General features: G+C 47.9%; 1 protein-coding gene across 1 annotated transcript; it reads left to right on the plus strand.

Annotated features, from left to right (window-relative positions):
* The first annotated feature begins 3475 nt into the window (after positions 1–3475).
* On the plus strand, positions 3476–27234 carry FAXDC2 (fatty acid hydroxylase domain containing 2). The gene is made up of 9 exons (XM_062188790.1): positions 3476–3577; positions 13789–13836; positions 15746–15837; positions 15972–16075; positions 18939–19060; positions 23838–24043; positions 24466–24571; positions 25243–25409; positions 26091–27234. Exons 2-9 carry the CDS (start codon positions 13789–13791, stop codon positions 26245–26247), a joined length of 1002 nt encoding a protein of 333 aa, XP_062044774.1. The 5' UTR covers positions 3476–3577; the 3' UTR covers positions 26248–27234.

Consider the following 27234-nt stretch of genomic DNA (forward strand, 5'->3'; position numbering starts at 1 on the left):
GACCTCTAAACTTCCAAAGCCGACAGATTCCACAAACATGTTCTAACCAATGCATCCCCTGATGTCACAGCAAAGGAGTAAATAACTTGTGACAGGAAGGTCGCCCAGTTCCCAGAGAAAGGATGGGGATCTGAGGCTTCTAGTTCCCAGTCCTGTGTGGGAATCCGGAGTTCAGCAGTAAGTCTTGTTTGGGGTCTGTTTGCTACCACTGTTCCCCAGGCACACCAGCAGAAAGCTCAATCATAAGTGGAACAGCTGAGACTCACATCAGTGCCCAAAGGGGAAGCCGGTGCTGCAGGCAGAGGCCTAGCCCACTATGCCACAGCGCCGGCCCCAGGCAGAGACATCTTAATTTTTTAATTTGAATTTCACTAAAGTTGGCAACAAAAGACAACTGAAGTTCTCTGCTGAGATAAAGATATCGTCTGTGTGTGCAGGCTTTTGGGACAGTGGTGAAGCCTCTACTTGGGACATCTGCATCCCCTACCAGATGCTTGGGTTTGAGTCCCTGCTGGGCTTCAGCTTCCAATGCAGCTTCCTGCTAATGCACACCCCTGGGAGGTGGGAGGCAGTGTAACCATACTGAATAAATCCTCCTTTTCCTTTTGACATTCTGATGAACAAACGCGAACGGCTGAGATTATAACTAATTACAGTGCCTATATGATTCCACAGATAAATGCTGCTGCTTGAGAAACTGGCTTTAGAAAGGTGACTGCAGGGGCCCGCGCTGTGGCATAGCAGGTGAAGCAGCTGCTCCACGTCCAATCTAGCTCCCTGCTAACAGGCCTGAGAAAGCAGCAGCAGATGACCCCAAGGGCTTGGGCCTCTGCCCGACTTGGGAGACCCAGAAGCAGCTCCTGGCTTCAGACTTCTGGCCCAGCTCCAGCCATCTGAGATCTGGGGAGTGAACCAATGAATGGAAGATCGCGTGCTCTCTCTCTGTGTAACTCTTCTTTTCAACTAATTAAGTATTTAAAATAGATATACATTATATTATATATGTATACATAATATATAAAAGATGTATATATTTACGCATTATATAATATTTACATATTCTTATGTACTTATTTAATTGAAAGGCAGTTACATTTTATATATGATATATATACACATAGAGAGAGAGACAACACATAGAAAAACGTTTTAAAGAAAGATCCATGATATTTTTTTCCATGACCAGCATCGAAATTCTTCTGAACGTCCAGAACATTCTATAATGTCCCAGAGCCTTCAGAATTTCTCCAAAGTTTCCAACAGATTTGCCTGTCTGGAGCAGTGCATAGGGGGTGTATTCCAGAGACCTGAGAAACAGGATTCCAGATCTCAATTCAGATCATCAGACGTTGTTCACCTGAGAAGACTGAGACCAGCCAGCCAGAGGTCACCTGGCTGACAGGCAGCAGCACCGTGTACCTACCCTCTCCCTGGCTCTCAGGGTCTCTCCTCAGTCGTGTTTCCTCAAGAAAGAGCAGCCAGGAGAAATAGTCTTCCACAACCCAAGACAAGAAAGCTGAGCAACTCCACAGAGGCAAGACGGCGAGGAAGCCAGGAGCACTGTGTCACTAGAGAGACAGGCTCTTCTCCAAAAGGCCTTGCATGTTAGGTAGCCAGGTTTGATCAGTGTACAAGATTCACATTGACTGCCAAGGGAATATATACAGGATATAAATAGCTGGAATACTGTTTTTATTTATTTATTTATTTATTTGACAGGTAGAGTTATAGACAGAGAGAGAGATACAGAGAGAAAGGCCTTCCTTCCTTTGGTTCACCCCCTAAACGGCTGCCACGGCCGGCGCTGTGCCAATCCGAAGCCAGGAGCCAGGTGCTTCCTCCTGGTCTCCCATGCAGGTGCAGGAGCCCAAGCACTTGGGCCATCCTCCACTGCACTCCCGGGCCACAGCAGAGAGCTAGAGCAGAAGAGGAGCAACCGGGAATAGAACCGGCTCCCATATGGGATGCCGGCGCCACAGATGGAGGATTAACTAAGTGATCCACAGCGCAGGCCCCCTGGAATACTTTTTTAAATGTCCTATTACCTGAGAAAGGAGAGGTGAGGAAAAACAGGAACAAAGTTGTACAAAATGTCATTTGTGAGCAAGCATTGCCATGAGACCCAGATTTGTGTGAGGAATTAGCAGAAAAAAAGACGGAGATACGGTCCTCTACTGGCCAAAGAAAGTCTAGTCAGGGAGTCAGTGCTGTGGTATAGCGGGTAAAGCCACCGCCTGCAGTGCCGGCATCCCATATGGGCACCAGTTCGAGTCCTGGCTGCTCCGCTTCCAATCCAGCTCTCTGTTGTGGTCTGGGAAAGCAATGGGAGATGGCCCAAGTCATTGGGCCCCTGCACCCATGTGGGAGACCCGGAAAAAGCTCCTGGCTCCTGGCTTCGAACTGGCCCACCTCTAGCCATTGTGGTCATTTGGGGAGTGAACGAGCGATGGAAGATCTCAGTCTCTCTTTGCCTCTACCTCTGCCTCTCTGTAACTCTGTATTTCAAATAAATAAATAAATCTTAAAAAAGAAAAGAAGAAAGAAAGCCTGGTCTGTCTATCCAAGCGACACCACGCAGCTTTACAAAGAACACGGCAGCCCTTAAAGTTAGAATGAGTGATCATCTCTAGGTTTTGAGTGTTAAGTGAAGAGCAAAGTGCAGGACAGACATGGCACCCTTGTGAAATGAGCAGACAACGTCACAGAGTGCATTTCCCTGATGTAGACAAGCTTCAAGCTCTGGAAGGGCAGACAAAAACCTGATCATGGGGTTGCCTCTTAGAGGGAAAAGAAGAGAACTGATGAAGAGTTAAACGAAAACTCACTTTTCCCTATGCAATGCTTTTGTATTTCATATCATAGGCATGTACTGTACTGCTTATTTAAAAAAAAAAAAAACTTTTAGAAATTAAAAACCAATTCAGTTCTTTTTCAAAAATGCTCCCATTTCACGTCATGGTCCTGTGTCCTAACTGCCCCTATTCCAATCCAAGTGTACACTTTCTATGTGTGTACTTTTCCTACCTCTAGGCTCACTGGTCGTGGCTAATGCATCTCGCCTGTCCTAGCCTGTCCTCCTCAGGAGGCATGCAATGAGGGAGCCAGGTCCTCTGGCCTCTAATCTTTCTATTAGCTTGAACTGCCTGCCATTATCGCACACCCACATCTTTTATTGTGCCTGCCTCTTAGAGGACAGTGACATTCTCTTTAGCTGCAGAAGACGAAAGAGCCTCTTAACAAAAGTGAAAGGGGAAAAGCCCAGAGTCGCTCACATGCACCATTTTCAAGCTCCTGCATGAACTACACAGGATACAGCCTTCAGAAAGAAGGGCGTTTTGTCTCCAGCCTACGCAGACCCAAACTTTTTCTCTCATCACGTGCCTGTCCCGAGCCAGTCCCAGGCGGCAGCTCTGTAATGTGATCGCTCTGGCTGGCCTCCTGACCCAACCGGGTGACAACAGTGGTTAGCCGGCAGGCGGAGTGCAGCAGCCACCCAGCAGGGACCCAGCAGGAGGAGAAGGCAGCTCCACCTGTGGCCAAGATCCCAGAGGAGCCCGTCAAGCAGCCCACTGCAGAGGTGAGGGGGGCAGTGGTGGGCACGGGGACGTCTGTGAAGTTCCAGGCAGATCCAAGTTCACCTGACGAAGGACAAAACACACTCTTCTCACCTGTGCCATCTCCCCGTCCTCCCTACTGACAGCTCAGGCGAGATTTGCTCTCAACATCCTCTGCCTATGTTTGCAGTGCCCGCTTCCTCTGTAGCATTGTTTTTAGCAAGAGACAGGAATTCTACCAGACTGGATTTTGCTTCAAAGCCATACGAAGGAGCAAAACCCCCAAGTCAGAACTCACAAGAGGCAAATCCAACAGGGAAAGACTGTGGGGAAGCAAGCGCTGCCCTGTTGGTACTTTTACCTGGTGGAAGAGATGGGGCCCAGGACCAGGGGCTCTGGATAGGCGTGTGGGCTAGAAGCTGGGCAAGCAGGCCAAAGCTGTTTTGCTACAACATACTGAGATTCATCAAATAAACAAAGAGTGGCTCCAGTCTGAGAATTGCTATTGGCTGGATGATCTTTCTAAAAGGGCCCCCACACAAAGTGCACTGGGTGAGGGGAACGCAGTCGGGGTGTGTCCTTGAAGCTGAGCAGCAGCCAGGGTTTTTCAGGGACCCCTACAGGTCCTTCTGTGCTGAAGGCAAGCTAGTCTCGGCAGGTTACTTGTTTCATGTGCACTGTGGCAAGGACCCAGAGGTTCAATTTCACTTGCTACAACAGAAATAAACAGCATCAGCTTCCCACTTCAGGCAGGATACAAAGGAAAGGCACAGAAATGTTCAGCAGCGAATGTTGACAGAGTTTAAGGCCAAAAAGCAATGGTTTTTCTTCTTTTACCCCTTCTTTTATTTACTCGGCAAATACTTCCCGAGTAAGTACTTGCTAGGCTTATGCTTAGCGCTGTGGATCTCACAGTCAATAAGACAGGCAGGCTCGCAGCCTCGCGGACAGGCAGTCAAGTGGCGCGGTAAACATTTAAAGGGTGCAGTACCATGCTACCAGTGAAAGGAGTGTTACTAAAACAGTCCAAAGGGAGTTGTGGGTTTTTTTTTTGTTGTTTTTTTTTGTTTTGTTTTGTTTTGTTTTTTCCCAACAGGCAGAGTGGACAGAGAGAGAGAGAGACAGAGAGAAAGGTCCTCCTTTTCCATTGGTTCAATCCCCAATGGCCGCTGTGGCCGGCGCACAGCGCTGATCCGAAGGCAGGAGCCAGGTGCTTCTCCTGGTCTCCCATGCGGGTGCAGGGCCCAAGTACTTGGGCCATCCTCCACTGCCTTCCTGGGCCACAGCAGAGAGCTGGACTGGAAGAGGAGCAACCAGGACTAGAACCCGGGGTGCCAATGCTGCAGGCGGAGGATTAGCCTAGTGAGCCATGGCACCAGCCACTAAGAGTAAATTATTTTAATAATTCACAAAATATTTACAAAGAAACAGTGCACATTCTCATAAAGATGATGTATTTTCTATTTATAAAATAAGACCACTCCTCAACCATGCAAACTATCCAGGAACCAGGAACCTTAAAAATCTCAAAGAATTGGGGTATAGACAAATAATCTTCAAAATTAACCTGTCTTTACTCCTCCCACCCACTTTATTCCTCGGGCCTGTATTCAGTCTTGAGGTCATGAACATCAGCTGTAGCCTCACTGTGTCATTTATCGAGCCTGGGGAGTCTTCAACATGAAGCTTGCATAGTAAGAATCATCTGCCACCAATAGCAACACATGAAAACTTACCTAGTTCGGGTAATTCACAATCTATCACCAAATTACTTTCAATGGAGAATTAATTCATCATTATAAAATATTAGAACCTTTACTTTCAATGTATTTCATTTCTTTCTCTTCCTTGCATGCACTCTCTTCTGAAATACTTCAAAATCTCCTCCTAAGTTCTTTTTCACTTGGAAAATCAAAGTTCCATAATATTATTTCATAAAATAGGGCGAGAAGCATGTCTTATAGATCTTAACATCCCCTGTGTCTAGCATTCTGTCTGGCACACAATGTTTCTTGAAAGAAGGATTAATATTTCAGAGAAAGCAAGTTTTTGGTATTAAAGCACCCACCTACACACACAGTAGTCCATTATTCTACGCTAATACAGGCTAATCTCATTTCTTTGTGTTCCTTCTGATTCCTCACACCATTCCAGTATTCATCAACATCAAGGAATTCAAAACTCTTTACAGCTTCAATTGGTATAATGAGCATTGAATTCAAACTCTGCCACTAAACAGCTACAAAATTTGAAGGCAAATTCTGAATATTTCTACAGGGGTCATTGGAAAAGATGAACTCTTTTTTTCAAATACATATTTCAATTCCATTTTTTTAAAGATTTATTTATTTGACAGTCAGAGAGTTAGTTACAGAGAGGCAGAGAGAGAGACAGACAGACAGACAGACGTGTTCCATCCACTGGTTCACTCCCTAAATGGCCGCAATACTGAAGGTAAGCTGATCCAAAGCCAGGAGCCTGGAGATTTTTCTGGGTCTCCCACTTAGGTGCAGGGGCCCAAGCACTTGGACCATCTTCTATTGCTTTCCCACACTAAAACAGAGAGCTAAATTGGAAGTAGAGCAGCCAGGACTCAAACCAGCGCCTGTATGGGATGCCGGCACTGCAGGCAGTGGCTTCACACGCTATGCCACAGTGCCAGCCCTCTAGATGAACTCTTAAGATAATGTCCAGTTTTTAGACGAAGATTTCAAAATGTAGAGAAAAAGAAATTAACAGTCAAGTCCAAAAAAAAAGCCCAATAAACACCTAATGATTCTAATACTTTATCGCATTAAATGCTGATAAATGTTGTTAACTTGGGAACATGTTAAGGAATTTCTCTGGGTGAAGATCCATCTGTACACCTATGTTTGAGGTCTTCTCTAGAAAATGTCTGACTACATTCATGTAAAACTGAAAACGCATGGGCTGCTGGGTAGAGAGGCACAGAAAGCAGGCTGCCTTTGCATAAAATATTCAGCAGGGTGATATGGTTGTGTGGCTTTGAGAACTCAGCCACCTAGATAAGCATCATATTGGCACAGCTAAAGAATAAATGGCATGTTAGGAAATGCACCATTGGTTCTAATGAAACCAGATGTTAACAGATAAATGCTGCTCCTCCTACAGCCTAAGGGCCTTCCCATCACTAGAAGATTAGCAGTCAGTTTTCCTTTGGCCAGAAGGTGTACATGAGCAAAGAAGTTTAAGGTTAAAGATTTAACTAGTTGGTCTTATTGAAGCCAACACAGAACTTGCTGCTGTGTTTTTTCTTCAGTGATAAATAAAATACTTACAGAAAAAAAAAAAAAAAGATTAGCAGTCAGTTTTCCTTTGGCCAGAAGGTGTACATGAGCAAAGAAGTCTAAAGTCAAACTTCACGTATCAGCTCCTGATCACCTGGTCTCAGCAATACCTAGTGTCCGTAATGTGCACTGGGCATCAGTGCCCTGCCTGGTGGAACAAACCAGAGCTGCCTCCTTCCAAGGGCAAGGTCCTACTGTACTGACAGTCACCCTGGGCTCTCCTGGGTTTTGTTTTTAATTTTAGTACTTGGTTCTATTTATCCATACTCCATGTGAAGCCTACATCCCAAGAGTCTCAAGTAGCTTCCATGGGAAAGATTTACCACAGAACAGCTGCAAACAAACAAAAACTGACTAAAACTCCTTAGTCACTAAATCCTTTCTATACAGGACTTTGATAGGGAGGGTGTGATATGCAGAGAAAACAACCCTGACTGTTGCAGCCATTTGGTGGGATAAAACAACAGATGGAAGATCTCTCTGACCCTTCCTCTTTGTATAACTCTCAAATAAATAAGTAAATCTCAAAAAAAAAAAAAAATGTTGGTCAAAGTGGAGCCATGTTTTCTGAGCTCATACCTGGTAAACATGCTTCTGGTAATAAAATCAAGTACAGTCATATGGGAAATAACAATCTCCATAGAAGCAGAAATAAATGGCACAGGGGCACAAACTCCAGATCGGAAGCTGGGAACAGATCCTAGTTCTGCACTTACAGACTAATGGACTCTGGGAGGTCACCTGACCTTTTCGTTTGTCTAGGTTCCATCATTCTTGTCCCACGCTAGGACCAGGAAATCTGCCATGCTCCTCTTGAGTCACACTGTGACACTATCCACTGGAGACAGCCAGGGGATTAATGTGTGCCAGTCCCTCTGTGCTGGTGTGGCTGCCTTCTATGCTGTGCTTAGGACTCTGAGCTCGGTCCAGACTCAGGTGAAAGACGCTGGAAACAGCAGGTGGTGTCCACCAGGTATGAAAGAATGGTGGAAGAGAATTTACTATTTGATTTTTAGTTACTATTTCTGAATTAAAATGAACAAATTTTGAATAGCTACTATTTTCCTACGGGCCAATATTGCAACCATATTAAAAGAGAAAACAACTGATGCCAACTGATCTTTGACAGAGCCTCCAAGGCAATTCAATGGGGAAAGAAGTTTTCAAAAACACTGCAGGAACAGTTCAATATTCACATGTAAAAGAATAAAACTGGACCCCTTCCTCATACCATACACAAAAATTAACCCCAAATACACCACAGACCTAAATAACAGCTAAAATTATCTTTAAGATAATTTTTATGAAGAAAACAGACGTAAATTTTGTAACTTTGGTTAGGCAATGGTTTCTCATATATGCTACCAAAAACACAAGTGGAAAAAGGAAAATAGAGAATAAAATTGCCTGAAATAAAAATTTAGAACCTTGCTCTGCATGTGAAAAGGCAACCCAGACAATCAAAAGAAATACTAGCAAATCATATCAGATAAGGATAAGGACTGGCATCTAGAGTATACAAAGAACACACTGGAAACAAAACAAACAAATCAAAGGTTAAAATGGGCAAATGATTTGAATAGACATTGCTCTAAAGAAGATATGAAAATGGCCAGTAAACACGGGGGGTGGGGGGGTGGGGGGCTCAACATCCTTAGTCATTAGGGAAATGCAAAACCACAATGAAAAACCCTTTCATAGCTAGTGGGAAGACTATAATAAAAAAGACAGGCAATCACAAATGTTAGTGAGATGTGGAAAAACTGGAGCTCTCACACTGGCAAGGAGGAATACAAAATAATACAGCCACTGTGGAAAATTGTCTGGCAGTTTCTCCAAAGGTTCAATAGATTTACCGTATGACCCAGCAGTTCCACTCCCTGGCTTATATGCAGGAGAAATGAAAACATACGTCCACATAAAACCTTGTACACCAATGTTCACAGCAGCATTATTTGTATTGACCAAAAGTAGAAACAATCTAAACCTTTATTCATCATTTGGTGAACAGCTAAATAAAATATGATATACACATCCAGCAGAATATTACTGGGCAGTAAAAGAGAATGAAGTACAGGAGCTGGCACTGTGACACAGTGGGTTAAGTCACAGCTTGTGACACCAGCATACCAAGTTGGATCCCAGCTGCTCTGCTTCCAGTCTGGCTTGCTGCTAACCTGCTTGGGAAAGCAGTGGATTGACAGCCCAAGTACTTGAGCCCCAGCACCTACACAGGAGACCAGAACAGAGTTCATGGCTTCTGGTGCCTTGGCTTGGCCCAGGGCTGTGAAGGGTCTCTCTCACTCTTTGTCCCTCTGCCTTTCAAATATATATCTAAAAAGGGAGGAAATGAATTGCAGATATGTGCTACACCATGGATGAACCTTGAAAACATGCCAAGGGAAGGAAACCAATTACAAAAAGCTGTATATTGTATATGTACTGTATAAATTAAGTCTTTGTATTAAATTTCCAAAATAGGAAAATCTATAGAAATAAAAAGTAGTTTAATGGTTTCCCAGGGGCTGGAGTAGGGAGCAAAAGAGGGAAGCTGATGGTGACATTGAGGTTTGATGGTAAAGGGTACAGCAATATTCTAACAGACTATGATTATAGAGGTGAGCTATAAAAATACTAGAGATCATTGAAATGTACACTTCACATGGGTAAATTGTATGGCATGTGAATTCCATCTCAGTAAAGAGGTCTTTATAAAGAGAAAACAAATACAATTTTAAATTCCCCTGTGCCTCATTTAGCAGGGCATGTGATCAAATTTTTGGATTTTTATCATTTTTACCATTCTGATAGAGGAGAAAGAGCATCTTGTCAAAAGTTTAATTCACATTTCTCTTATTGTAATGGAGGCTTAGCATCTGTTCAGTTTCAAGGCTACTTATATTGATCCTTTCTTAACATATTCTAAATTCATATATGTATTTTAATATATTCATACATGTATCTAGGTCTATTTCTGGACTATCTATTATACAACATCTACCTCTCAAGTGCTAGTACCACATTTTTAATTATTGAAGTTGTCTTTTTTTTCAAATTGTGGCAAAAAATGATTTGACATAAAATCCACTATTTCATCCATTTCTAAGTGTTTGTCTCAGTAGTATGTTCACATCTGTTGACTGTCAGAATTTTTTCATGTTGCAAAACTAAAGCTCAAGATCCATTTAACAACTCCATTTGCTTCTCCTTCCAAGCCCTGGAAACCATCATACTATTTTCTATTTCCATGAATTTGACTGTCTTCGATACCTCAGATAAGTGGTATGATGCATTACGTGTCTTTTTGTGACTGATTTATTCACCTGTGTGGTAGCATGTGGCAAGCTTTTGTTCCTTTTTTTTTTTTTTTTTTTTTGGCAGGCAGAGTGGACAGTGAGAGAGAAAGAGACAGAGAGAAGGGTCTTCCTTTTTCCGTTGGTTCACCCCCCAGATGGCCACTATGGCCGGCACACTGCGCTGATCTGAAGCCAGGAGCTAGGTACTTCTTCCTGGTCTCCCATGTGGGTGCAGGGTCCAAGCACTTGGGCCATCCTCCACTGCACTCCTGGGCCACAGCAGAGAGCTGGACTGGAAGAGGAGCAACCAGGACAGAATCCGGCGCCCCAACTGGGACTAGAACCCCGTGTGCCGGTGCCGCAGGCGGAGGATTAGCCTAGTGAGCCACGGCACCGGTCATTGTTCCTTTTTCAAGATGAGTAATAGTCAATTGTGTAACTATATACCATATTTTGTTGATCCACTAACCAGTTGATGGATAGACACTTGGGTTGTATCTACCTCTTGGCTGTCATGAATACTGCAACTATGAATATGGTTATACAAATAGTTATTCAAGATGTTGCTTTTGGGGCTGGCATTATAGCTTAGCAGGTAAAGCTGCCTCCTGCAATGCCAGCATTCCATATGGGCACAGTTCAAAATCCAGATGCTCCACTTCCGATCAAGCTCCCTGCTAATGTGCCTGGGAAAGCAGCAAAAGACAACCTAAGTCCCTGTGCCCCTGTACCCATGTGGGAGACCCAGAAGTTCCTGGCTCCTGGCTTTGGCCTGGCCCAGTCCTGGTCATTGCAGCCATCTGGGGAGTGAACCAGTGGATAGAAGAGATCTCTTTGTGTATAATTCTGCCTTTCAAATAAATCAATCAATCTTTTATACAAAAAAACCTCTTGCTGTCAATTATTTTGGATATACATGTAGACATAGGATTGATGGATCATATGCTGGTTCTTTTTTTGAACAGGCAGAGTTAGACAGTGAGAGACAGAGAGACAGAGAGAAAGGTTTTCCTTTTTCGTTGGTTCACCTCCCAAATGGCCACTGTGGCCAGTGCGCTGCACCGATCCAAAGCCAGGAGTCAGGTGCTTCTTCCTGGTCTCCCATACCGGTGCAGGGCCCAAGCACCTGGGCCATCCTCCACTGCCTTCCTGGGCCACAGCAGAGAGCTGGACTGGAAGAGGAGCAACCGGGACAGAATCCGGGGTGCTCGCGCTGCAGGTGGAAGATTCGCCTAGTGAGCAGTGGCACCGGCCCATATGGTGGTTCTATTTTTAAGTTTTTGAGGAATCTCCATACTGTTTTCTGCAGTGAACATATCATTCTACATTCCCACCAACAGCACACATGGCTCTAATTTCTCCACATCCTCACTAACATTTACTGTTTTCTGGATTTTTTAAAAAAAGATTTATTTATTTGAAAGAGTTACACACAGAGAGAAGGAGAGGCAGAGAGGCAGAGAGAGAGAGAGAGAGAGTCTTCTATCCGATGGTTCACTCCCCAATTGGCCGCAACGGCCAGAGCTGTGCCGTTCCGAAGCCAGGAGCCAGGTGCTTCTTCCAGGTCTCTCACGCAAGTACAGGGGCCCAAGGACTTGGGCCATCCTCCACTGCTTTCCCAGGCCATTAGCAGAAAGCTGGATCGGAAGTGCAGCAGCTGGGACTCAAACCAGCGCCAATATGGGATGCTGGCACCACAGACGGCAGTTTTACCCACTATGCCACAGCACTGGCTCCCCTTACCAGCTTTCACAGCTCTGTATAGTATGTGTGAAGGAATGCCATGTTTTTTAACAAACTACTATGTGCATGTTCTAAGCGAAATCATCCTCCTCTACTAAAGTTAGATCAAACCTTCAGTATGAAAGTACCATGTAATCTACTTAGAAGACAAGGTTTTTTATCTGCCTCATTCAAGATATACACTGGACAATGCCACATTGCTTTGCTTTTGGTTTAGTTTGTTTTTGCTATCTCAGTAGACATAGGTTTGCTTTTTCATTTGAAAGGCTGAGGGACAGATTGACAAAGAGACGCACAGAGAGATCTCCCATAGGCTGCTTCACTTCTCGAATGCCCAGCTGTGCTGGGCCAAAGCTGGGAGCTGGGAATGCAACTCAGGACCCCCACAAGGGAGGCAGGAACCCAGTTACTCGAGCCATGGCTACTGCTTCTCAGAGTCTGCATTAGCAGGAAATGGTAGTCAGAAGCCAGAGCCAGGTACTGCACCCAAGTGTCTTGATGTAGAATGCAGGTATCTTAACCAGTAGACTAAATACCCATCCACCTCGGTTTTTTTATGTGTCCATCAGCTTTTAACATTGGATTTTTAAGAAGTATTTATTTATTTATCTGAAAGGCAGAGTAACGCAGAGATGGAGGGAGAAACAGAGAGAGAAAGAGATCTTTTATCTGCTGGTTCACTCCCTAATTTCCCACAACAGCTGGGACTGGAGCAGGCTGAAGCGACGAGCCCAGAACTCCATCCAGATACCCCACGTGGATGGTAGGGGTCCAAATACTCGGACCATCACTGCTGCCCTCCCAGGCACACCAGCAGGAATCCTAGACAGGAAGCACAGTAGCTGGGACACGAACCAGCACTCCCATATCAGATATAGGCAACCCAAGTAGGGGCTTACCCCACTGCCCCACGATACCCTTCCCTCACGAACACATTTCCAGTGACTCTGCTTCTAACCAACTCTTAATTAGGCTGGTTTTTAAAAGACTAATGCAAGGAATTCGTGTCCATTTATTTCACAGAACTCTTGGAAGTCTCAGAGAAACCTTGGTCCTTGTTTTTAAACCAACAAATAATATCAAAGCAAACAAAATTGAACCAACTTGAGTTAAAACTACTCTTTAAATCCTGGATAAATAAGCGTTTTGTTTCTTCTGACAACAACTCTTTCATAACTGGAAGAAATGAGGAGAAAATAAAGACATCTTTTAAAAAAATCTTTGTGTTTTTACAGTTGGGAGACCTAATATTACTCATCCTGTCACCTCTACCACTTCTTTTCTTACTATTTTCTTTGATTGATTGATTTTTTTGGCAGGCAGAGTTAGTGAGAGAGAGAGAGACAGAGAGAAAGGTCTTCCTCTTCCGTTGGTTCACCCTCCAATGGCTGCCGCGGCCGGCGCACCGCGCTGATCTGAAGCTAGGAGCCAGGTGTTTCTCCTGGCTTCCCATGCGGGTGCAGGGCCCAAGGACTTGGGCCATCCTCCACTGCACTCCCGGGCCATAGCAGGGAGCTGGACTGGAAGAGAAGCAGCCAGGACTAGAACCCGGCACCCCGATTGGGACTAGAACCCGGTGTGCCAGTGCCGCAGGCGGAGGATTAGCCTAGTGAGCCGCAGCACTGGCCTTTTCTTACTATTTTCTTAGCTCTTTACTTGGCTAGTTATTGATCCATATAAATTTTAATTTTTTTTAAAGATTTATTTATTTATTTGAAAGTCAGCGTTAAACAGAGAAGAGAGGCAGAGAGAGAGAGAGAGAGAGAGGTCTTCTATCCAGTGGTTCACTCAGATGGAAGCAAGACCAGCCTCTGTTAGTTCTGAAAAAAATAATTGCCAACCACTCACCAAATCACACTCACGCTCACCTGTTCTTTCTCCTTCCAGATGAAGGGAGAGGCTGGAAGCACGCTACACAATGAGAAGTCAAAGCAGGTACATGCCAGCACCGCACCCACCACTGGGTGATCCACTGCCCGGGCCCGGCCCCTTCCATGTCTGCACTTGCTGTGTATCTGAAGTCCCCTCCAAGGTGTAGGGGTGACCAACACATGTGATGTCCTCCTTTCAGTGGCTGTGCAAGGAGCACATGACACCAACTGCCACGTAGCTGCAGCCCTGTGGCCTGCAGGAGGGAATGTGTGTGCACGAAGTGGAGGGAAAGCCCCATCACCATCCCATCATTGTCTCTTGGGCCCTGTGCCTGAAACCTTTGGCAGGCCCCAAGCCTGGGGCCTGGCAACCTTCCCTTTCTATATACTGCTCTGGGGACAACAGAAGCCCCTATAGGTTAGAGATAGGGGATGGGTACAAGTTCCTGACCACAGCTAAGTTCCTGCTTGTCCTAGGGGAAGTGGGTCCTTCTCATCCTATTCTATTCATCAGAGCTGCTGTAGAGACTGGAAAACCCTAAGTCCCTGAAAAAAAAAATCTAATCCTGTTTGTAGAAATGAGTTTTTAATTGGACTTGATTTAGCTTGATTGCATTGAGCAGATGAAAAATTCCCAGTAAGTCTAGAAACATTCCTGAATAGAGTCAGAATCCTGAAGAAGAAAAAAAAAAAAAAAAAACTAAGCAGAAAAGCACAACATAGCCTGTGTAGCAAAGTCAGGGTGATCTTGAATGGCCTCTATAAAAGGCCAAGTGTCAAGTTCCTCTGATTGGGCCAACCAAGACAGAGACAGAGACACAGAGAGACAGAGACAGAGAGAGAAAGGAACACAAACACAGTGTGTGCCCATTTCCAGACCTCAGGACCTGCTGAACACTAGCCCTTCACCAACTTCACTGACCTCCTAGTCTTTTGGTCCAAAGCGGGACAGGGTGGGTAATGCTGAGCAGTGATTCAGTGTGGATTCACATTGCTGAAAATGGGGGAACTCAAAGTCTGTCTCAGGCCTCAGATGACAATGGAGCATCCTATGAGAGGAGCTCCCTGCCCAGTGCCTCTCCTGACCCAGTACACACTGCACACACCCCAGAGGAGTGCCGCCTTCCAGCTCTCTGCCATGGAGGACCAGGAGCTAGGAAACAAGGCATCTGAGCATGGCGCTGGTGGATGCTGCTGCCCCAGCTGGCAGCTGGTGCTTCCCTCACGGAATGTGGGCCCTCAGGTTTGCAGTGAGCTCCACTTTAGAAGAGACCTTTCTGGAAGAGAACACAATAGAACCTCCCAGTTGACTGCCAGCGGCCTCTTCCTTATCCAGAATGCTTAGTCATCCTGTCAAGCTGGCAGCGCAGGGTAATCTGGCTGAAGGCACAGGGATTATGAAAAGTCAGAACATAATGTTCAATTCATTCTTTTCCTCAAGGGCAAGAGGGCAGGGGGAATGTGAAAAGGCTGCTTCGTAAACACAGGGGAGTCTCTGTGACTGGGAGATTTCCACATCAGAGTGTCTGCAGGTTCTTCTGGGGTGACCGTCTCGACCCCACGATTGCCCACTAAAATTACCTGAGGGGCTGTAAAAACTCTCGTGTCTCAACTCCAGAGACTCCTGCAATTGGTTTGAGAGGACTATGGGCATCAGGAGTTTGCTACAGCTCCCGGGTGATCCCAATGTGCAGGTCGGTGTCACCATGCATTTCTGAAGAGGACTGAGGACAAATCCCACAGCTGCTGGGAGGCTTGCCTAACCTTCTGGGGCAGCAGGTTGATGCCCTGGGACCTAATTTGCATGAACACACCCATGTGCAGCCCAGGGGTTTTGATAAGAAAGAGCCTCCCAAGGGCAGGGGACAGGTCAGCAGATTTGCCCCTCCAGCTGCTTGGTACCTTGACCGCCAGCCTTGGCAGGCAAGTGCACATGAAGCCGACACAGGGTTTGCCACTCTCTTGTCCTCCAGGAGGGACACATCTGGGGCTCCATGAGGAGGACGGCTTTCATCCTGGGCTCTGGCCTTCTCTTGTTTGTAGCCCTCTGGAACTCAGTGACATGGTGAGTCTTGCCTGGCCCAGTTTGCTCCCAAGATCTGGGGCAGTGTGGTGGTGGCGTGTGGGCAGAGCATGGCGCAAGGTGCTATCTGCCCACCAGTCTTCACCCAGAAACCTAAATGGTTGTTTTCTTCCCAGGCATCTTCAGAGATTTTGGGGTGCTTCCGGCTACTTTTGGCAAACCCAGTGGGAGAGGCTGCTGTCCGAGTTTGAAGGGAAGGAGTGGCTCCTTTTCACCCTAGGTGAGGCTTAGCACCCAGGGCATGTGGGGCTGGGGGAATTGACTACCTTGGAATCCTTATTCTCATGTTTTGTTCCCTGCTTTGGGACTTCTCAAGTTCATGATCGCAAGGGATGAGGACTTGAAGTTTAATAAGGTGGCAACCCTAGAGAGTGTTCAACTTCAGGCAGTCTGGAAACAAAATGTCTGAAAAGCTGAGATAACGAGGGCTCCCTTCCCCAAATACCGAACAAGAAGAAAGGTTCTGCAAGAAAAATAGGTGCATGTTGAGATCAATAATCCTGCTTCTACACAAAACTCCCCAAGCACAAAGTGCTGCTCTGTCCCCACACAGTAGAAGATGAGCTACTGTGCCTCTCCCGGCTTCACCACAAGGGGCCACTTGATATTAATATTTAACAACAGCAGGAATGGCTCTAAATAAGCCTAAGAGAGTGAAACAGAAGGAAAAAGCTTTTTACACCTAGACATTTGTAACAACTTTATCTACAATGTGAATGTCCTCGATCATACGTTCGCCCACTTATAATATTTACTAATGCCACTGTATGCTGAAACAGTATGAAGGACACGGGACCACTTGCAAAGAAGTGTTTGCCTGCCCCATGAAAAAACTGTGTCATAGATTAGCAGGGAAAAAATAGATTGGTAGGGCAAATAAGAAGTGTCAGTTGTCATACACAAAAATACAAATAAAATACTCCCAAGCACTGTTTTCAGCTAAAACCAGAACCCTGAAGATGAGCTGAACACTAACTACTACAGGTGCAATGAAACCTTAAGCAGCATAGAAAAAACAATGCAGGCCATAGAAGTGAGTGTGAAAAGTAGCTGGGACACATTTCACATATTTCATGATAATGATGTGAAAACTACCTACTATCTTGGAGACAAGCAAGAGAGATAAAATATTTGCAATTTTAATTGTTAGAGCTGGAAGAAAGTTCAAGATCATCTTAAATTGGGATTTTCAATCTGGATTCCTAGTATGGATACCTTGTGTGTAAACCACCCACCCTGCATTTTCTATCCAAAATAAAAATAGCTTATTATTTCTGAGTATAAAAGTAAGTATGTACTGTTGTTAAAAAATCAGAACATTTAAATAGGTATAGAGTGAAAATCAATCTCCCTGCTCCAAGAAATAACTACTGTTAATATATTAGTGTACATCCCTTTACATACTATTGTACTTATAAGTACATACCATTGTACTTATAGGACACCAGCTTTTTAACCCTTTGTTTTCATCGACTAGGTTGTAGATGTCTTTCCTTGTCAATAATATAGACTTAACAATTTAAGCTGCATGATCTATTCTATTTATGAAAATAATCTGGTCTATTTACCCCATTTGTTACTTATGAACATTAAGGCTGATCTAAATGTTTGACGGTGATTTTTTTTTAACGCTCCAATGTACACTTATGTACACCAATATACTCATGTCTGTCCTTCCTTACTTCCATCCGTCTCTGTCTCTCTCATTTTCCTCTGCACTTCAGATACTGCCAAAGTGCCCTCCTGAACATTTGCACCAATCGTAATGCCCCACAGTGCTGGCCAAGTCTGCTCCAAGTCCCATCCACTGCAGAACAGTGGTTCATGCAGCAGGAGGGGTGCACAGAGACACGGAATTGAGTAAAACACTGTCCTTCCCCGGGAATTCTGACTCTGGAGGTGGCTGTACAACATGCAGAAATGAAGTTAATTAGTAGGAGAGTTAGGTAACATCAGTATGTTACCTGAATAACCGCCAACGGGAGGGGACAGAGTGCAGCTTGTTCCTGCTGGGAGATCACACACGTGGAATGGAATGCACTGACAGAAATGGGGGATTCGGAGCACAAAGCCCAGTCTACACTCTCAGTCTTAATCAGTGTTTTCCAAAATACTCCGCAGTTATCGTCCACACAGGCCCTCCAGGATGAGGGAGGGCAGGTAATAATCATGCCGGGAAGGACCCACAGACACGGACACTGCCCTGGGCACGCTCAGATGCAGGACCATCCGGCTCTTCAGTGTTCTGAGTCAACGGTGGTGTAGGTCAGGCAAGCATGGCAAAGACTGGGCTTAGCAAAGCCGGAAGGTCTCCCTGTGCAGGAATGCTCCGAGCTGTGAACACAGCAAGTGAGGGCCACGCCTCTTCGCAAGAGCCGGATATGAGGACTACTGAAAAAGGAGCCCAGTGCCAGCCGGGGGTATGAAGACTACTGAAAAAGGAGCCCAATGCCACTTGGGGCGATGCTGACTGGGTGACACCTGGGGTTCCAGTGCTCAGTCAGTAGGGGAACAGGGATAAGATTCCCCCCCCCGACTCCTAGCACAGTGCTCCTTGCCAACTGTACCCCACCAAACACTTCCTTGGCTTCTTCCTGAGTGATTCAGAAAGAGCTCAATGGCCACAGACTCCTCACGTGTCAGCCTAAGTTCATTTCTAGTTTACAGCATATTACATATCTTCACACATTTTTACATACACACACACCACCACGCACTGCTTGGGGGGGGGGCGGGATGATTTGTGGGGCAGGTTCAAGTTCATCAACACGGAGCGTAGGTTCAAGTTCATCAACACGGAGCGTGTTGTTGACTGAGACGCTGCTATTCGGCACATGACCACCGAATACATGTCTGTCTCTAACCACGTGAAGGTTGTCCCCATTTTACAGCTAAGGAAATTGAGACACTCCTTAGGTGAGCTATTCAAGTTGCCACAGCCAAGACTAAAGGGAGACCTCTGGTTCTGAGTGCGAGGGCCTGTCTGGCGAGTCTGCGCAGCTGGGAAACGGGTATTGGGTTGAAACGTGTGCTGTGGGAAGCTAAAACTGCTCTGACGGCTCCCTTCTGCTTCCCAAATTCAGGTGCCACCGGGGTGCCTGCTCTGGTCTTCTGGGTCTTCAGTGGGCTCCTCCTGGTGGTCGACACCACGGGCAAACCCAGCTTCATCTCCCGCTACCGCATCCAGGCTGGCAAGAATGAGCCTGTAAGTGTGGCTGCCGCCCCCCCAGACCATGGCGCCGAAAGCAAGAAGGAAAAGCCACTCTGGGAATTCCCACACTGGCGCAGGGCAGCCCTCATCCGTGTGAGCCAGCCTAGCCAGGACGAAGCTTCCCGTCTTTAGAAGATCAGAGAGAGGGAAGAATTTCTCCCAAATCCCAGAGCCCCTTGGTTGGTGGCCAGTCGGGACTAAGGTTCAGGTCCCTGAGTCCCAGGCCCTGTCGCTGCCTGTGCGGCCCCATACCGCAGACGTCGGCCCTTTGCCAACAGAAGTGATCATCTCAGCCCGGTGCCCTGCTGAGTCCCCGGGAGGTCAGGCCTCCCTTTATCCTCAGGGGCAAAGGCTGGACACTGAAGCCACAGATGTCAGCTGTCGCGGTGAGGGAGGGAGGCAGCTGCCAAAACAATGCACTAGCCCGCTGTAACAGACCAAGAGTGTGGATTCCGGTGCAGGGGATGATGGGTGTTTTTTTTACGCAGCTCCTCCTTCCTCTTTATTCAATTCAACACGTAGTGCAAGGTACCAGGGTAAATCCATGTCAGACCAGGTACAGACTCTGCTTCCAAGGAACTCCGGGTACACAGCCCTGCAGGGCTGGCTCGCCAGCTTGGTGCTCTAACCCCCTGCACAAGCCTTCTCTTACACAACAAATAAGAGGTTGGTTCTAAACCCCACATTCTTTCCTCGGGCTCCACCCAATGTCCTGGCTTCCTCCCCAGATGAGACAATCTCTTGCAATCATCCTCTCTGGTTCCTGGTGAATCACCTCAGCTCCCAGGGCACCCGCCCCAGCCCAGCACTCCCGAAAGGCAGCCTGGGATGCAGCTGGCAGAAGCTGAGGCTCATCCAGGAGGAGGCACTACCTCCAGGGCAGACTGTTAGGAAAGAACAAGGGCTGGTCCCACCTGACTGCTAGGCCTGTGCTCCTGCCCCTGAGTACATGCAGGCGAGCAGGTGAGCAGGAAGCAACCTCCCCAGGCCATTCCGGCTTTGGCTGTCTCCAGGAAGGACTCACCTCTGAACCTAGACGTCAGAGCCAGGGCACCAGGAGGGAGCGGAAATCTTCACGGCACTCATGTGACACACCGCTGGTCTGGTTCTTCTCCCGCTGTCCTGCAGGCTAGGTCATACCGTCTGCTCTCTCCTCCAATCCTCAGGACCCTGTCCCCAGCCTCTCTCGCAGAGGCTGGTCTTGCCTCCTACTCCACTGAGAACATTAAAGGCAGCAGCAGAAAGCTCCGCAGGCTCGGAGCACAGCAGCCCAGCCGCGGCACCTGCACCCTCTCGCAGTGCCCGCCCTACTGACAGCACAGGAGAACCCTCCTTGCCTCTGTCTGCAGGGGATTCCTCCACTCTCTCTCTCTACGACACCCATCACCCCTCCCACTGCTTCAGCAATTTTCTTTTTCTTTTCTTCACCTTTCTCTCTCCTGGATGGTTACTCTCCGGATTATCATAAATATGCTGTACTTTTTCTCATTTTCACAACAGCAACAAAATCCCTTACTCCAGTTCCCACTCCCACGTCCACGTATACGTTTGCTTCCCTTGGCACTGAAGCTCCTTAGAAGAACTGCTCCACAGTTTCCTGACCCTCTGGCCACTCTCTTTTCCCAACATTTTATAATTAGAAGGACTGAAAAAAATAGTGCGATGATCACTCGTTTGCATATCACATAGCTTCCCCAATTTTAAGCATGTGGCAATTTTTGCTTTAGATAAAAACAGTTTATACACGCGTCTATAATTTTTTACTTAGCCATTTCAAAGTAGGTTCTTCGGCCTGCACCTCCTAAAATAATCACAGCAGCAGCTTCTCCCTAACCCTCCTCCCACTGTACTGTCACCCCCTACAGAAGCCCCGCCACAGCTGCTTTCAGCCAACTCACCAGCAAGCCAGCCTCAGCTGGTCTCGGTAGACCGCCAGGCGCTCAGCACCTGCTCCTTGCATGCAAGGACCGACACCACACCCTCACCCAGCTGGGTTCTACCCCATCTTACTGGCTGCTCCTGCACAGGCTCCCTTCTGCTTCAGTCCCCCCAACCTCTCACTGTGGGATGCCCTGGGGCTCTGGCCCTGGAACTCTGTTCTATCTGCATTCCCTTGGGTTTCTCTTCGGTTCCATGGCTTTATTATTTTCTAAAAAATATTTATTTTGATTTTCTAAACAGATTATTTATTTATTTGAGAGGCAGAGTTACAGAGAGAGGGAGAGACAGAGAGAGAGGTCACTCCCCAAATGGCCACAACAGCCAGAGCTGGGCCAGTCAGAAGCCAGGAGCTTCTTCTAGGTCTCTCACGTGGGTGCAGGGGCAAGCACTTGTGCCATCTTCCACTGCTTTCCCAGGCCATAAGCAGAGAGTTGGATCAGAAGTGGGGCAGCCAGGATACGAACCAGCGCCCATGTGGGATGCTGGCACCGCAGGCAGAGGCTTAGCCTACTGCACCACAGCACCGGCCCCCAATATAATTATTTTGGGAGACAGATCTTCCATCCACAGCTTCACTCCCCAAAACACCACAATGGCCAGACTGAAGCCAGGAGCCAGGAACTCCATCCAGGTCTCTGACGTGGGTGGCAGGGATACGTGCATTTGGACCATTTTCCGCTGCTTTCTCAGGTCACTAGCAGGGAGCTGAATTGGAAGTGGAGCAACTGAGACTCCAACTGGTGCTCATATGGGACATCAGCATCACAGGCAGCATCACTGCTGCTCTACAACCCCAGCTCCAGTTCCATGACTTGAAATATCATTTGAGAGCTGAGAGTTCACAAACTTATATCTCTAGCCCAAAACTCTTTCCTTAGTTTCAGGTTCAAATACCCAACTGTTTCCTTGACATCTGCACACGGAAGCTAACAGACATCTCTAATTCAGCATGTCCCAAAGAGAGTTTCTGCTCTCCCCCTAAAGCCTTTAGCACAATCTAAGCCTCCACAATCTAAGCTGATGGCAATTCTACCCTTCCAATTGCTCGGCCTAAAAGCTTAGAGCCATTCTGGACTACTCGTGTTTCTCATTCTCCATTTCCAATCTATCAGGAAACCCGACTGGCTCCATTTCCAAAACAGATCCACAACTCAGTCCTCACACCTCTGCTGCTACCACTCTGGGCTGAGTCACCGTCACTTCCTGTGTAACAGGACTGCGATTCCATTTGGTCTTCCTGTTTCTGCCATTGCTCTCCCCTCGTCTCAGCACTGCAGCCGGCATCATCCTGAACGATCTTGTCACTCCTCGGCTCCCAGCCTTGCAATGGCCACCCGTTCCCCTTGAAGTAAAAGCCCCAGTCTTTACAAGGCCAACAGTGCCCTATGTGACCTGGCCCCTCCCAGCTCTTGGCTCTTCCCCTCTGCTTCTCCTCAGTCCCCCACTACCCTCCCACCCCGCAGGCCAGAGCCGTCCCCTTGCTGTGAAGGCTCCTGCCTCAGGCACGTTCTTCATCTCCTTACTCGATTTCATTATCCCAACAAGGCGTGCTCTGGCCATTCTATTTGAAATTAATGGTGACCCCCCCTCCTCGCTGGTACCCCCAAAGCCCCTTCCCTCCTTTTTCTTTTGACCAAAGCAAATGTCACTTTCTATTACGTTACACACATTCTTCTATTTCTTGTTTCCAGTCTGTTCTCCACTGGGATCTAAGTAGCACAGGGACAGCAATCTGCTTCCTCTTTGCTTTACTTTCACCACCTGGATCCCTGAGTGCTCGGTAAATAAATGAGTGAATAAACACATGTGACACTCACCTCTCGGTCAAGGTTTCAGGGGGAGGCGAATGGCCTCGTCTGACCAGGCTTGCCGGACATAGTAGATAGAAGGAACAAATGAAGGTGTGAGTTCTGAAGTCAGTCAAGGTTTGCAGGGCCTGGAAAGGTGGAAGGCAGAGGAAGAGGCCTCAAGTGTGGGGGCCATTCTGCACCTGGCCTCACCTTGGGGACAAACTTCTCCAGCTTGCAGAGGGAACTCAGGAAGAAATCCCTTCTAACCAATCCCAAACAAGTGCATCAGCTCCCAAGAAGTGACCCGTGCTCACAGAGCTGAGCCCTGGAACTCCAGCATTCTGACAAAGGGAAGGGTCCAGGAGTTCCCGGTTCTTGAGGGCAGTATTGTATTGCCTGCGGTGTTGAGGCCGAATGAGGTATGGGGACGTGGAGCCACAGCTCTCCAAGTGGACACTGGAGAAAATGCCTAGGCAGGCATCCTGCAAAGGGACATCCTCCCTATCCTGACGGCTCCACTGAGAAAACAAGGAAGGCAGTCTAGAGGCCAGCAAAGCAGCTGCCTGGCTTGCCTTCTGTGCTCTGGGCCTAGGCCAGTGTGGCTGGGCCAGTCGAGGAGGCTGGCGACAGACCTCCGGTGGTGAACAAGCTTCTCCATGTGACGAGGCATGAGATGGACATCAGCCTGAGAGCCAACAGCCTTCTCTGGGCCCCCAAAGGCTCCCCAAGCTACCTGCCAGGAATTCATGGGGAGGACAGTGACCATACGAGTAGAGCTAGGAAGGGGGAAGGCAGGCTCAGGCAGTCAAGGCTGCTGGGAGTGGCCAAGAGCAACAGCACTCCCCCTGTGACAGCCAGAGCCTTCCTGCCCCGCGTTTCCAATCCCCAGCTGGGGGTGGGGACAAGTTGGGAGCTGCTATGCCCGGAGGTATATACTTCCAGGATCCAACCCTGAGTGCGGAACTCCCGGAAGCTTGGTTTCTACAAGGACTGAGCTTAATTCTCTCTCATCCATCTCTTGCCTTCCTTCCTTTGGGCAGGTGGACCCCATGAAACTACGCCAGGCTATCCCCACGGTTCTTGTCAACCAGTTCATGATCTCTTTCCCCATGGTGGTCTTCTTCTATCCCTTCCTCAAGTGGTGGGGGGACCCCTGCCGCCGAGAGCTGCCTACCTTCCACTGGTTTCTCCTGGAGCTGGCAGTCTTCACCCTGATGGAGGAAGTCTTGTTCTACTACTCACACCGGTGAGCAGGGCCCCTGCCTGAGCATTGCTGCTTCCTCACCTACCTGGGCTCACTTAGCAGTGAATAAACCGAGGCCTCCAAATTGTAGGTATTGTACCAGCAACCCTGGAGACAAGTATTTGCCCCAGAACTGACAACTTGGGACAACCTGATCAACGTCCATAGAAGTCTCTCCATCTGTGTGGGAGATGGGGCAATTTCCCAGGTGTTTCCTTATCAGACTCCCATTCAACAGCAGAAATAAGGGGTAGAGAGGTCAAGAAACCCGATCGCACATTGTGCAACCTAAGGCAGGTGTGAGTGCCAGTGTTGTGATTTGCTGCACAGATGCAACCCCGAGCTCCTACTTTGGTCTCTCATGGTCTGGCAGGGGAGGGAGGAGGGAGAACTGGCAGACTACTGACTCTTAACCATTTTCCTAGGCTCTTTCACCACCCAGTACTCTATAGGAAAATCCATAAGAAACACCACGAGTGGACAGCCCCCATTGCTGTGATCTCCCTCTATTCCCATCCTGTAGAGCACGTGGTGAGTAGAGATCCAGTCCCCCCACGTGCAAAGGGCAGACTGGTCCAAACCTCTTTCCAGGTCTGCAGACCTGGATTAATTTTTTTGCAACAGAGAGTGACAGAGAGAGGGGGAGGGACCTTCATGGGCTCACTCCCCAAATGGCCACAACAGCCAGGGATGGGGCAAGAACTCCATCTGGGCCTCCCCCATGGGTGGCAGGGGCCCAGGCACTTGGGTCATCTTTCGCTGCCTTCCCAGGCTCATTAGCAGGGAGCTCTATTGAAAGTAGAGCAGCCAAGACTTGAACTGGCATTCTGCTATGTGATGCCAGCATTACCAGCAGTGGCTGAACCTGCTGTGCCGCAATGCTACCCCCCACCCCTTCCTTTCTTCTTCTCGTTAGATTGCTAGCCATTATGGTCAACCTTTCATACATTGGGTTATATCAGGTACCCAGAGTAAATGCCTTGTTTAATTCTCCCAACAATCCTTTTTTGATACTGCTTTTGCTGATGAGGGGGTTGAGGCTCAGTCAGTAAGTTGTCCTAAGTGACAAAGGTGAATGACTTCCAACTTCTCCAGATCCAAGTCAAGGACATCTTCCTCTGGCTCCATCCTGGGCCAAGGTGGACACTCGACTGGGTCACCTCCATCCCCTGGGTCCTGGCTTCAATCATCTGTCCTTGCAGGTCTCCAACATGCTGCCATTGATGGTGGGACCCTTCGTGATGGGCTCCCACTTGTCCTCCATCACCATGTGGTTTTCCTTGGCTCTCATCAATACCATCTTAACCCACTGTGGCTACCACCTACCTTTCCTGCCTTCACCTGAATTCCATGATTACCACCATCTCAAGTAAGGCTCCGCCCCAGGGCGGCATTCCCGATGGCAGACACTGGCATCACAGCTTAAATGTGGGTGCTGGTTGGGGCATAGTCTGGAGGTGGAGAAGTGATAACCACAGTAGACCACCACCTAGCTCTCTTCCTTCAGACATGAGGTCTTCCTAAAGCTGGAGGCTTTTGGCCTTTCTTTGGGTCCTGGCCCCTCTAAGTATGCAAGTATGGACACCCTCCTTAGAAAAATGCATCAACGTGGTTCCACAGAGCTGTGTCCTCTGTGAGAGCTTCCAGGCCTTTTCAAGTGTGGCCTTCAAATCTCCTAAACCAGAATCACCTGAGATGCTTAACATGCAGGCTTGTGGGTGCCATTCCAGCGAAATCACCGAGTCCACGTATCTGGGAGAGCAGGACCTGCAGCCTGCCTTTTATTCAGCATTCCAAAGGGTTCTGATGAACCGAATCTGAACAAGCCTGGCCCTGCCAGACGTCTTCAAACCTGTGCACCTCAGAATTGCACTGGGAGCTTTTCAGACTCCAGATCTTGCAGGTCTGCAGGGGCCCCAGGAAGGTGCATTTGTCAGAGTCGCCCCCCAGGCTATTCTGATACAGGTGGGCAGGAGGGCTGAGAAATGGGTGAGAGGCTGGCATAGGGACCTCTAGCACCAGCTCTGCAGTGCCCTCCTCTCTCCTTCAGGTTCAATCAGTGCTACGGGGTGCTGGGAGTGTTGGACCACCTCCATGGAACGGACACTGTGTTCAAGCAGTCCAAGGCCTACGAGAGACATGTCCTCTTGCTGAGCCTCACTCCGCTCACTGAGAGCATCCCCGACTCCCCAAAGAAGATGCAATGAATGAGGGTCCTGGTACTATCCTGGCTGACCCCTCAGCAGCGAGACACCAACAAGGCCTCATGACTGCACCTGACATTTCGCCCCTTGTAGCCACTGTCTCCAGTGATGGCACCACTAGGGCACCAGGTCAGCTTCCCAGAAAAGCAGGGCCAAGGATGGGGCCAGGGCTCCCCCTAACTTACTGCCCTTGACTTCTCTGACAGGATGTGGAGTTGGCTACTGGCTGGAGGCTGTAAGGGGAACTTCCTTGAGGGCTGTCAGCGAGTCCTGGGGTCCCCTGTGGTGGGAGGGGTGAGGGGATCCATCCCAGATGATTCCATTGTGGCAAAGGCTAGATGCAGAGAGAGACAAAGGGGACACTGGGGGCCACCTGGCTCCAGGGAGTGTTCCTTCTGGTGCCAGGGAGCGGTGGAAGTAGGTGGCACTCTGCCTGTTCTGTCCCAGGAGGCTTTATTTTCTCATACACTATTCAGGCCAAGTAGGGCCAGGACCTCTGGCATGGTTTACAGGTCTCAGTTCTTAACATGACAGACGTCCAGCACCACCCACACACGAACTCCAGGCCAGTGACCAACACCCCACTTCCACTGTGCCCACCACAGACAAGTCTTCCCTCTCATGAGCAAAGTATTGAGTTCCTCCCTGGATCTCAATGTAGAAACTGAAGAGGTGCCTACCAAACTCTTGACACCTTCCATCACACAGGAACCAAAAGACAAACCGAAGAAAGTGCTAAGCTGGGAGCTCTTTCTCCCAGATGGAAAGGTTGCTGCTTTTGGGGACACCCAAGATCCTTACTTGGCCAGTGTCAATCAGGAAGAGGTTAGAATCCTCCTTCTCTCCTAGCAGAGCCCAGAAAACATGGCTGAGCAAAGGGCAAAATCTTTTCCTCCAAACAGTTAGCCAGTTTTATCAGCACCATTTATTCAGGATGGTTTTAGCAGCAATACCTTCTTTTTTCCTAAATAAACTTACCCTTTAACGCCA

The sequence above is a fragment of the Lepus europaeus genome, chromosome 4, assembly GCF_033115175.1.
Source record: "Lepus europaeus isolate LE1 chromosome 4, mLepTim1.pri, whole genome shotgun sequence".
Classification (NCBI taxonomy): domain Eukaryota; kingdom Metazoa; phylum Chordata; class Mammalia; order Lagomorpha; family Leporidae; genus Lepus; species Lepus europaeus.

Excerpts from the sequence above, each read along its gene's own strand:
- FAXDC2 (XM_062188790.1), top strand. The coding sequence starts at position 13,789 with ATGAAGGGAGAGGCTGGAAGCACGCTACACAATGAGAAGTCAAAGCAG. Across the intron at positions 15,838-15,971 it reads CTCTGGAACTCAGTGACATG|GCATCTTCAGAGATTTTGGG; the intron begins GTGAGTCTTGCC and ends TTTTCTTCCCAG. Across the intron at positions 24,572-25,242 it reads CCCATCCTGTAGAGCACGTG|GTCTCCAACATGCTGCCATT; the intron begins GTGAGTAGAGAT and ends CTGTCCTTGCAG.